Raw genomic sequence first — 12,721 nt, forward strand, 5'->3', positions numbered from 1 at the left:
CAATTTGCTGCTACAGTATATATTTAGTTGGGGCAACTGAAAACTGGAAACTACATTAGTCTTCACAAAATATTTGATTGTTTTCTTTATATTGTGATTACATTAGATTTGCATTTACAAGAAGTTTACTGCTGCAACTGTTTGCTGCCTTCAGATTACAATTTGAGATATCAGAGATAGACTCTGTGTTTGCTTTGCTGCTTTAAAATTCCGAATAAACTTGCAACACCCCTTGTGAAAAAAAACACTTTTAAATAAACAGCCAGTAGGACTGGATTCCCCTTCCACATTGCTTATATTTGGTCAAAAGTCTCTGTTCCTAGTGCTATGTGCAAAGGCAATCTGATTTGAGAGTCACTGAGAGGTGGCCTTGACTCATCTGATAGATAACTCAGGATATTTCACCACTGTTTGAATAAGCCCAGTAAGGCAAACAATGCAAGTTAGCATCTCTGTCCTCCACTGGCTAAATAAATAACTTGGTAAGTGAATGAAAAACCAAGGAAGAACAAAATGCCTGCCAACATCTTTGACTCCATTTCTGTTTACATAGAAAACACTGCTCTATCAAGTTTTAGCAATGCAGCTTATTTATATACTCCATTCTCATAAAAAGCTCAAGCAAAACAATATGCTATATACTTAGTTATAATAGTTCAAAGAAACCATGATTTTCCTGTGTAATATTTGCCTAATTTGAAATGCAATAGCAGATATTTCTCTGCATGCTATTGCAGTTCAAATTAGGCAAACAGATTACACAGGAAAATCATGGTGGCAATTATTGTGTAACTGGTCAACAGGGTAATAAATATAGTCAAATAATTTCCCCTAAATGCTGCAAGATATGATTTGTGGCTTAGCTGGGAAAACTATTTTGTAATGTTAACTTTAGTGCACAATGTACTACTTGGATAATTGTCTATTTTACTTTGCTGATTTTATGAGTCATTGCTGGATTTTCACATTTTCCAGTTCTAACACTAAGACATCAACAGGTCAAACAGATCAATCAAATGTATTTAGGAATATTAATGCAAGAAACAGCAAATGTAGTATTCTTATATTTCATATTACATATGTTTCTATCTTAGGATGCTAGTTAGGTTGCACTCCAAAGACTTTATGACAAATATACTAGAAGTGTTCAAGATGTTGCGCTAAGAATGGGGAGACCCAGGTTTTAGTTCTCCATCAATTACTTTACTGATTGTCTTGGATCAAGTCATATTTCTCAGCATAATCTGTTTCACAAAGATGTGGGAAAATTAGGAAGAAAATGATGTACAGTGTATATGTCTCCTTAAGTTCCTCAGCATAAGGCAGACTATAACATATAACATTTTTACATATACTGGCAGTTTCCAGACTTCGTTTCCAAACTCAACATATATTAATTTATGGAATTGGATCATAATTCCTTCATTGGGCAGGATGCCATAGAAATAATATTTTTGAAAAGAATACTGGCGGATGATTTTCAGGTATTTTAGTTGCAGAATCTTTTCATAATTTATGTATATAGTCACCCTTCTTAACCAATAATTGAGCAGGTAACACTACAATAAACCTGCATGTATGATAAAATAATATAGTCATCAAAATTTTATTTTCTCAAAGATCAATCACAGAATACCTACAGCAATATGTTGATACCATATCATAAATCCAGACCTTAAGTTCTTCCATCCTTATTTTTGACGCAACCTGAGTTCTGTTTGTTTGTTGTTGTCTTTTTGTCACTTTCCTCTCTCTATAAGGGTTACTATTTCTTTTGTGCAGTGTTTTTTAATGTATCCACTATGTCAATAACAGATATCTGATTTAATTAGGGAAAAACACAGTGCGAATCCCCAAACACAACACAAGTTTCATTGAAATGCAGTTTTTAATGTAGGGAATAAATTTACATTTTTAATAGTTTTTCTTTATGCAAACCTTAAAGCTCAATTTTATAATAAGACTTGTAATTGACAGGCAAATTTTGTTTTTTACAAAATGGTGATGTGGTTCAGTTTGAAGTGTCATTATACTATAAGGAAACATCTCTAAACTACAATAACTGAAAAAATTGCTACTGGTCAGGGAATATAACCCAAATTCAAAGAAATGAGTTGTGCTTAAGCCCCACTGAATACTTATCATTTTGAATCACCTCCATTTGATTTCTGTAAATGAGCAGAACTCATTGTTTCTGTGCTTAAGCTTGTGTGTAGCAAAAAAATATTGCTCAATTAGTGACTTGTCCAAGCATAATAAGGTTAACTATTAACAATTGGAATGACAGTTGGACCTATCAGGAATCATTTAGTACCCCTCACTTATATAGGAGCTTAAATTTGCTTTCCCTAATTTGGGAAAAATACTGCAAAGATGTTCAAGCAGCTCAGTATCATGAAACTACTATTGCTCTTTCTTCTTTCTGTTGCTCTAGTTAAATCTGATGAAACTGCAGACTATGATGAAGATGAGGTTAGAATATTACTTCTTTTATATGGTAGCATGTTTTCTATTTCATTTAGATTAAAACATTTCTGATTTATAGAAACAAAAGTTTGATTTTCAACCTAATCTAAGAAAAATGTGCTGCACTTTTGCCCATCCAAGTACATATTTTCAATTTTTCTGTCTCTTCATTTTCTCCTTTTTTCTCTACAGGTACCTGATGCAACACAGGTAAGATTTTTTTTAAAAAAATAATAATTAACAGTTAAAATATATAGCATATACTGCTTTATGCTTGTTTCTATGGTAGACAGAATTCTGATAATGTGTTAATAATGCCCTATCGAATGCCTTAATGAATGCAGAAAAAAAATATATACAGAAAAGTCGAACATGTCTGAAAAGTTTAAATTAGAAAGAAAATGTTATTGTTAATAGGAATGAAATGTGATAGGTATAAGGAAACCAGCTGATTTTATAGACATTCATTTACAGTATCCTTAGTGGTTATGATTTTTAAAAGAATGTAAAAAAATAATGCAAAAGTATTCTTCATTCCTAGAGTTAAGTGGGTGGAGTATAGAATCATTTGTCTGATAATGCATACTAAAGATATATTAAACAAAAGCCTATTGCCTGAGCAGGTAATTACTAAACCTTTCAGAAATAAAAAAAATTCAATATTATTTTTAAAGAATTTTACAAAAAACAAAACAGAAAATTATATTTTAAAAAAATTCAATATTAGTCTAAAAACAATATTAAATATTTTATTATGCTTAATAGACATTTGTAAATTAATTTTAAAAACTTTATGGGATGAAATATGGTATTGGATTACTTATTTACCAGAAAAATGTTATACAAAATATATGAATAACATTCTAATTAGTGATAATCTATATAACTTATATATACAGTATATACATACATACATACATACATATATATATGTATATATACATGTACACATATATCTAATATAACAAAGTAAAGCCTGTTTCTCTTCATATTTGTAGCCATAGGGCTTCAAGTTCTTCAGTCACTGTGTTTTGATGGCTTTCCATTTTCTTTTCAAATTTATCTTTTGCTGTATAAAAAGGTTGTGTGAGAAATTTTGGGAATAATACCAAGCTCTTCCATGATTTTGGAACTTTTGATTTCTTATATCCAGCTTCATAGCCTACACCCACACAACTGTGTTATTCCTGAAGTGGATATAACGCTTAAGATCTTTATGTCATAAAACTTTTTCTAGCTACTTTAAACTTATTTTTATATCCTTTAGCTTTGTTTCTTTTTCCTTTCTGCATATGTGGATTTTTTTTTTTAAATTCATTTGGCTAGTCTTGGTGATTTATTCTTTGGCCATTTATTTAGTTAAGATAGACTTCCATAACTGGAGTGTGGAAATCTGAATTACTACTAGGAGTCTTCCAGTTTTTTTCTTCCTTTCTTCTTTTTTAGCTCCCAGTAATGATACTTTTAGGATTAAGTTATCTAGCACCTTCTTTTACCCAATAAATATGTATAAAGGGGGTAATACAGTATTTGACAGTATTAAGCAGAAGGAGGTCATGCTTTCACCTGTTATTTTCCTCTTCTAATCATATGCTAAGAATCTTCTCATCCATGTAGTTTCAGATCAACCATATGAGTTTGCATCACTTTTTTTGAGAGTGGAATTTTCTGTGTTTTTTTGCTAGAAAATTTCTCATCTTGAAAGTTCTGACTGGTTGCAATGTATAACAATATTTTTCCTTGACGCTAAATAGACGGACAATAAAGGCGAGGCTGTGGATGCACGAGGTCACAGGCCTTTAAACAAGAAACGGGAGCCGCTTCCAACTCTCAGGCCAGCACCTCTCCCTCCTGTTGGTGGTGTGAGATATCGAGCTCGTCCAACCAAAAAACCTGTGACTGGTGCAAAGCCAGGCCCAATCGTTTACCCTGATAATGGAGGCTGCAAACACTTGGCAGAAGAACTGGTAGGTATTAATTGTACTGAGGTAAAGTTGGGCTAGAATATTTAAGTCTAAATAATATGTTGCTTTCATTAAAGTTTCCTTTATTGCGCCTTTTCTTGAATGGAATGTTTATGTGCAAATCCATTATGTGGCCATTTGCTGTGGACGATTAACCGTTTCAAATAGAACACACACACACACACACATACAGGGGTGGGCTGCTGCCCGGACTGGGGGGAACGCAGTGGGGTAGCAAAAATGGAGCTCCACTCCAGAGCACCCAATTTACACTGAAAGATGTTGAAAGAAAATGCAGGGCGTCCTGCATAAGCCACGCCCACAGTGTGGTAGTAAAAATTTGGGTGGCCCTTTACTGCACACACACCACACAAATTGATTCCTAGGAAGATTGTTTTAAAACACACAAGTTAGGTCATTACAATTATAATTGTTTGAATATATCTTCTCTTTCATTATTTGCCTGATTTGATTAAATCGGTGGCAGATATGTCAACATGTCCTTTCTCATAGGACTCCATAAGGCACCAAATTCAGAATATCGTTGGGCTCATTTCCTGTAACTCTGCTTGAAGAAGGAATGGGCAAGACCAGATATCTGAGTTTGATTCATTTACATCTTTTTAGGGCTCCTTCCAGGTACCTTTGATGGCACCATGACAAAAAGGCTTCCATATTTCTGCAAATCGCCATGAATAGCACTCTTAGTCTTACTAGATCCATAGGCTCTACAAAATTACTCTACATATCATAAGTATTATTACTTGGAAAATATTACTTAAGAGGAGACATTTTTATAAGGCTCATAGCAAAATAGAAAAGAATTAAGCCATCTTGAATATATGGTTTAATGGTTTAATGATCATAAGAAGAGCTGTCCCATAGTTAGTGTTTGCCCTTTTTAAAAGTTATTTTATCATTTCTACTTTTGAATTAACCTACTGAATTTGTTATTCTTTTTAAGGGTGTATTATGTCCAACAGGTTGTGAACTGAGAACTGAACTATTGAAGCAAGAAAGCACAGTGAAGCCAACTATTAAGGATCTATCAGACAAAGTACACAATCTAGAACAGTCCTCCACAACAATCAATAATTATGCCCATTTATTGGATGAACGTTTAGCCAAAAGGCAGAAACAATATACGGGTAATGTGTCAAAGAGTAAATTATTATGTAGGCAAAACTGCCTTGTTTCCATCATGAAAGTTTTGTTTGTTTAAAAAAGATGAGGACTAGCAAGCAATATGAAAAGGCAAATACATTCTACAAAATAAGTACTCTTGAATCAAGTATGCTTAAATCACGTACTTTAAGTCCCAAAGATGTACCAAGGGCCATGGTGGGGCAGTGGTTAGAATGCGGTACTACAGCTACTTCTGCTGACTGCCAGCTACCTGCAATTTGGCAGTTTGAATCTCACCAGGTTCAAGGTTGACTTAGGCTCAAGGTTGACTCAGTCTTCCATCCTTCCAAGGATGGTAAAATAAAGACTCAGACTGTTGGGGGCAATATGCTGACTCTATAAACCACTTAGAGAGGTCTGTAAAGAACTGTGAAGCACTACTGTATATAAATTTAAGTGCGATTGCTATTGCTATTTTTCAAAAGGCAGCTGCACTTTGTTTTTCCTTGAAAACATTTTGCTTGGATATACAGAACTGAAGAAGCGTCCTGGATGAGAAGCAAAATGTCTTCAATGAAAAAAACCTCAAGAAAGAGCCCAGTTGCCTTTTGAAAAGAATTTCATTGAAATTTTATTGACTGAGAATCTCCATAGACGTATGGTCTAAGCCAAAAAGCTAAGTGATTTATACTTAGTAAATAAAGCTTATATGGTTTCTCTAGTTTCTATGTGTTTGCTATAATATATATAACAATTGATTTTAATCAGTGTTGCATTTTCTTTATAGTTGTACGTTAGGTCACAAACAACAATTTTATAATATAATCTTGTATTTATTTAAAAGTCAGTTCTATTAAACTAACAAAATTGGAGCTGTTGCATTCCTATCCATACTTTACTTGAAATCTTTTAGATAGTCTTGCATGCATATCTTTGATTGAAAATCTGGTTGTGAAATTTGCCAATGCATATCAGTATGCCAAATTTGTCACATCACTTGGTTCCCAATCTGTGATTCCCAACCCTGGGCTATTAAATACTTTTGACAAACATTTTCTTTCATTTTTTAATCATTAACCATTCTTTCTGAGAATGACGAGACCTAGAATAATCTAGAAGAAATGAAACATTAATTTAAGTGAAAACTACTTAAATTAATATAATAATACCAGCCAAGTACTGGATTCATTAAGCAGATATGTCCCTTAATCATCTGTGATCTTTGTCTAAGAGGAAAAGGGGAAGAAAGTTTTTGGCCTGGTTTATAAAACTCCAATTTATAAAACTGCAGAACTGTAATTATTTATGTTGCATATAGTGCACTTGTTTATAGAAATTTACATAGATTGGGAGGACTATGTTCTTTTTGTTGGATCAGAAAATCTTACCAGCAGAGTACTCAGTTCGCTAGAACTGAAGTAAGGTCTTCCGGAGGTCAATGGAAATTAAAGCACAAGTGTTCATGTTAAAATGAATCAAACTTTTTATTAGAAAAGTATAAAAAATAAGTTTAGCCTGGAGAGGCTGAAAATACGTCTACATCTCTAAAAGACAAAAGACCAGAAGTATGGCGTCTTCGTCTCTTCCTGCTAGGAGGAGGAAGTGAGCAAAGCACCGTTACATCATAGAGAGGGAAGAGCTACATTAATAAACAGAGTTAACTATCTAACTACTGGATGTTTCTTAATGTCTTTGGAGGCTGTCAATCCTCAGCGTGACACTTTTATCCTGGAGCTTTAGAGTCTAGAAATAAGCTTAATAAAGGAATTAGAATGAAATGGAAACTCATAATACCTGGTTAATGTATTTTGTTGTTCTTTTTAAAAAGCTTGCCACCTCTTCACATTCTTTTCTTTTTATCTCCAGATAATCAGAATTTAATTTCCCAATACAACAGACAACTTGAGGAACACTATACTTTCATCAAAGAGAAATTAGATAACAGTATTCCATCCAATTTACGACTTCTTCGTTCAGTTCTGGAAACTCTGAAGAAAAAGTTACAAAAACTAGAAAATGCTATTTCCGCACAGTTGTCTGAGTGCCAAACCTCTTGTACAGTTTCTTGCAATGTGCCAGTTGTGAGCGGCGCAGGTAATGTTTCATTTCTCCCACTTGCTTTGCTCTTAGAAATGGGACAGATTCTTCGATAGCTTAGACTGCTGCAATCATGGAGACATCATTTCTGTCTCTTGCAAAGATGAACATTGCCCATTGCTTTGTGGCAGTATTGTACCTCTTTCAACTACCAACATTTGTCCTGGTTCATTGCACGACGTAACACTGATGCACCTTTTGAATCCAAAATTCCTAGATTCTGATGCTATCCCTCGTGGCCCTTGTAAGAGGTTATTGGCAGTTCTGAAGTGTAAATGAAAATCTTCAAGGACTACATTTATTTATTTAGTTAGTTAGTTAGTTAGTCCAATACACAATACACATTGAAGAGAATAGACATATAGTAATATATATAAAGAAAAGGATAGAAGAAAAGATATAAAAATAGAGGAGAAGATATACGAAAGGAAGAAAAGATAATGCCAGATGTGAGATGTTAGATGTGAGATATGTGATGTATGACACTAGAGTTATATATATGGCTATGAAAGTTGGACCATAAGAAAGGCTGAGCGTCAAAGAATTGAGGCTTTTGAAGTATGGTGCTGGAAAAAACTCCAGCGAGTCCCTTGGACTGCAAGGCGACCAAACCGGTCAGCCCTAGAAGAAATGAAGCCTGACTGCTCTTTAGAAGGCCAGATCCTGAAGATGAAGCTAAATACTTTGGCCACCTAATTAGAAGGAAGGACTCAGTGGAGAAGAGTCTAATGCTGGGAAAGATTCAGGACAAAAGAAGAAGGGGATGACAGAGAATGAGGTGGCTGGATGGAGTTCCTGAAGCAGTAGGCATGAGCTTAAATGGTGACTCCAGAGGATGGTAGAGGACAGGAAGGCCTGAAGTAACGTTGTCCATGAGGTTGCAATAGGTCGGACATGACTTTGCAACTAACAACGAAGTGTGGATGGCCTACCTTTATTCTTTGACAGCCTCCTCCTTTCTTTCGTTTGAAATTTGAAATTAGGTCAAGAAATGCTGCATTTATAGCCATACAAGTTACCCTTTCTAGACTATAGTAAGAATAATAGTTGGTTTCCTTCCTCTTATTTCTCAACCGTATGTGAGAATTCTTGGACTTTAAGTTGATAGCACATATTTTAAAAATATCTCTTTATTCTTTGCATTTCATGGGCTTATCTGCACAGGTAAGGCTTGAATTCAGACATTGTTTGAAGTTAGACTTTTCAACAACACAACAGAAAAGCTTGACTCCATAAACTCATTGTCATATTCAAAACAGCAGAAGAATCATAGATATGACTAATGGACATTGATTTGGATAAGAAAGAAGCCAGACATTTGAAAATTCTATGATAGGTGTTTACTGAAGATTAAATCATTAAACCTTCCGCTGCAATTTTAATTATGTTGTAGATTTCTGTAGTTTACATATTTCTCTGTTCCGCACATTTTGTTGCTCACTAAACTATATAGATAATGGATTTCTGTTTTCAGAGTGTGAAGATATATATAGAAAAGGAGGTGAAACGTCTGAGTTGTACCTTGTTCAGCCTGATCCTTTCTTTAAACCATTCAAAGTATATTGTGATATGACCACAGACAATGGAGGTAATTTATTTTATTTATTTTGTCAAGCATATATAAGGTTACAAATAAAATTATAAACATGATTGTGAATACATGAAATGTACAAACATGATTATGAATATAATAGTTACGAATAAAAGGGAACATTGGGACCAGTGATGGGTTTCAGGAACCAGGAGGACATGCGCAGAACGTCCATGATGACATCCAGATGGCTGGGCAGAGCCTCCTGCCACCACTGCTACCAGTTCGCTTGAACCAGGCTGAACTGGTAGAAACCCACCACTTTATAAGGACAGGGTTAAGCTAGTATTCTTAATCAAAATGGTTTCACATGATGGATCCGCCAATTTATAATATTCACTTGCTTCTTCAAGTACTCTATGTATAACACCAAAAAACAAGAAAATCAGCTTCCAAATGCTGGGATCTTTTTTTTTTTAGGCAATAGACTGAACATAGGGACATGATTGGCTAAGCGTAACAGTGATAACAAGGGGGAGTCCATTCAGAGTGGGAACTCTACAAAGGGCATCTTGTCTCTTCCCCATCCTCCATTTATGGAAATATTTCAAGAAAATGAACTATATAATGCATTCTACAATTGTTACCATTTTGAACAGGTTGGCTTCTAATTCAAAACCGCCAAGATGGAAGTGTTGGCTTTGGAAGAAAATGGGATGCATATAAAAAAGGATTTGGAAATATTGCTCACAGTGGTGGAAAGAACTACTGTGACACCCCAGGTAAGAATCTATTTTCCAGCAGTGTGTACCAATACATAGTTAACAGTTGCTATAAAATATAATGATTTTTTAAAAAAATTATTCAAAAGTTAAATTACAAAGCTCAAAAGAAAAGAAAAGAAAAACATGTTCATAGACGCAAGCAAAGCAAAAGACAAACAAAACAATAAAAATGCAGTAAAATAACACAAACAGCAAATAAACATACAAAAAATAAGGTTAAAATTTCAAAACCCTCTGTAATAAACTATTACTTTATTCAATTCATAGAAAATTTGCCACAGCATTGAACTTTAATTTATCCGAAGTAATCCCAATTCTGACTCAAATATCCATAATTGTTTCTTAATCAATTATTGTCTGGTGAAATATAATAGTTCCATTCCATTCTATTGTTGAACTATTTAAAGTTGATCTATCTTCTTCCAAAAGTCCAACTGAAGTTGTTTTTGAGTTAATTATGATAAATCCATTCCCTATCTATTTCAATCTTCTTAGAGAAAACCAACTCAGTCACTATTCTGCTGTTGTAAAAGAGAGCAAGCTTGAAATTTGTCTATAATGTCCATATCTCTTTTAGTTTCCTTCACCGAATCTACCAGTTTCAAGTCAAATTTATTTTGTGAATCTAATTTACTTGCATTTAGTCCAGTTACTTGCATCTCCATGATTTTTGTGATCACTATTTGTTAACTATTTTTAAAAGTGTTCAATTTCAATTTCTATATTATAATTTATTTTTTTTTACTATGGTACCAGCCACTTTTCCTTGTCTGGATACAGATTGTATTTTTCTGAGTATAAGACACACCTTTCTCCCCCTGAAAAAGAGGGTGGAAATGTTGGTGCATCTTATACACAGAATACAGCCATTTTTGGCCTCCTATAGCCCTGCTCCTGCATCCCATTTTTGCAAAGAATGGGCCCTTTTGTTCACAAAAATGATGTGCCAGAGGGTTTGGGAGGCCTAGAGAGTGCTTCTGGAAGCTAGGGAAGGCAAAAATACCTTCATTTTTATGAAAAGTGGATCAAATATGCATCATTTTTCACAAAAATTGAGGCATTTTTGCTTTCTCCCAGCCATCAAAAGCACTCAGCAGGCCTCCCAAAACCTCTCCGTGCCCCATATTTTGCAAAAGTGGGTGGAAAATGGTCCAATTTTTGCAAAAAATGGGGCACCCAGAGAGTTTGAGAGGCCTGCAGAGTGCTCCCATGGCCAGAGAGGACAAAAACTTTTTCCCCTCACTTCTTCAAAATCTTGGTGTGTCTTATACACCGGTGCATCTTATAGTCAGAAAAATATGGTAAATCATATTTTTCATATATCCAGAATTACTTTGGTTCAGTTATTATGATATAACATCTTGACTAGTTGAAGACACTGCTTAAAACTTGGTGAAAAGAGCTTCAGGTTTTTTTTGTGTGTCATAGGTGAATATTGGCTTGGAAACGACAAAATCAACCAGATTAGCAAACTGGGACCTACTGAACTTCTAATTGAGCTGGAAGATTGGGATGGCAATAAAGTTACGGCTCACTATACAGGCTTCAGTATTCAGAACGAAAACAGCAAATACCAGCTCTCTGTTAATAACTACAGGGGCACAGCTGGAAATGCACTTTTAGAAGGAGCTTCACAACTATTTGGTGAAAACAGAACAATGACAATCCATAATGGCATGTTCTTCAGCACTTTTGATAGAGACAATGATGGATGGTAAGTATATGCTTTTTCATTCATAAATTGATTAAAATAAGTAACTTTATCTAAGTAAAATACAGCTGTTTCTGATGTGCTGTCTTATGTATAAAAACTATGTTAAAGCAATATTTCATATACTTTGTTTGGGATTTAAGAAAGTCTGTTTTGTGCAATTAATTCACAGGATAAACCCAGATCCCAAAAAACAATGCTCTAAAGAAGATGGCGGTGGCTGGTGGTATAATCGTTGTCATTCAGCCAATCCAAATGGTAGATACTACTGGGGTGGACATTATACCCCAGATATGGCAAAACATGGAACAGATGATGGAGTTGTATGGATGAATTGGAAAGGATCCTGGTATTCACTCAAAGAAATCAGCCTGAAGCTGAGGCCAATTTCCCAGTCCTAGTAACAACTATTATTTAAATAAATAATTGCAAGTGTCTGAGTTCCCATCTGTTTCATGATACTCAACTTTTACTTTGCATAAAAGCAGTGAAGAACAATAAAACAATTCTTCCTTAGTGATTTTTTTAAAAGCATTTTGATAAAAATGGAAAGACTATGCTGGAAAGGAATCTCCCAACCGATTAAAACAATGTTATTTGTGATGTAACAGAGGGGCCGTGCTGAAACCAACATTTTGCTAAATAAATATTTTAATCTAATCTCCACATTAGCTTATCCACTGAAAAGTAGATTCATAGGTAGTGAGGTTTTGTCACACATTTTGTTGAAAATGCTTAATAAGCCAAGTTCTATGGACAAGATGCTTTCCTTCTAGCTCCCTTCTTAGTATGCAAACATGATTATACCATCTGTTTAAAACAATATCGTTATATCTTTTGCTTTATATTGTTCTCATAGCTCTTAGTATATTTCTGATTTTTGTTTTAATCAATGAAGACTAAAACACTTGTAGGGGTGAAATTCAATTTCCCCCCTACCAGTTCTGTGGGTGTGGCCTGGTGGGCGTGGCAGGGCAAGGATATTTCAAAATCTCCATTCCCACCCACCTCTAGCGAAAGGATACTGCAAAATCCCCATTCC

The 12,721-nt window shown here is 34.6% G+C and overlaps 1 protein-coding gene across 1 annotated transcript; it reads left to right on the forward strand.

Moving 5' to 3' along the window:
- The first annotated feature begins 2,339 nt into the window (after window positions 1-2,339).
- FGB (fibrinogen beta chain) lies at window positions 2,340-12,114 on the forward strand. The gene is made up of 9 exons (XM_070757251.1): window positions 2,340-2,472; window positions 2,659-2,676; window positions 4,221-4,433; window positions 5,395-5,578; window positions 7,422-7,649; window positions 9,127-9,240; window positions 9,843-9,965; window positions 11,397-11,682; window positions 11,852-12,114. The coding sequence occupies exons 1-9, from the start codon at window positions 2,374-2,376 to the stop codon at window positions 12,078-12,080; spliced, it is 1,494 nt and encodes a 497-aa protein (XP_070613352.1). The 5' UTR covers window positions 2,340-2,373; the 3' UTR covers window positions 12,081-12,114.
- The last annotated feature ends 607 nt before the right edge of the window (window positions 12,115-12,721 follow it).

Source organism: Erythrolamprus reginae, chromosome 7 (genome assembly GCF_031021105.1).
Source record: "Erythrolamprus reginae isolate rEryReg1 chromosome 7, rEryReg1.hap1, whole genome shotgun sequence".
NCBI lineage: Eukaryota > Metazoa > Chordata > Lepidosauria > Squamata > Dipsadidae > Erythrolamprus > Erythrolamprus reginae.

Coding starts and splice junctions, on each gene's coding strand:
- FGB (XM_070757251.1), top strand. CDS start 2,374: ATGTTCAAGCAGCTCAGTATCATGAAACTACTATTGCTCTTTCTTCTT. Junction 5,579..7,421: donor AAGGCAGAAACAATATACGG/GTAATGTGTCAA, acceptor TTTTATCTCCAG/ATAATCAGAATTTAATTTCC. Junction 9,241..9,842: donor TATGACCACAGACAATGGAG/GTAATTTATTTT, acceptor CATTTTGAACAG/GTTGGCTTCTAATTCAAAAC.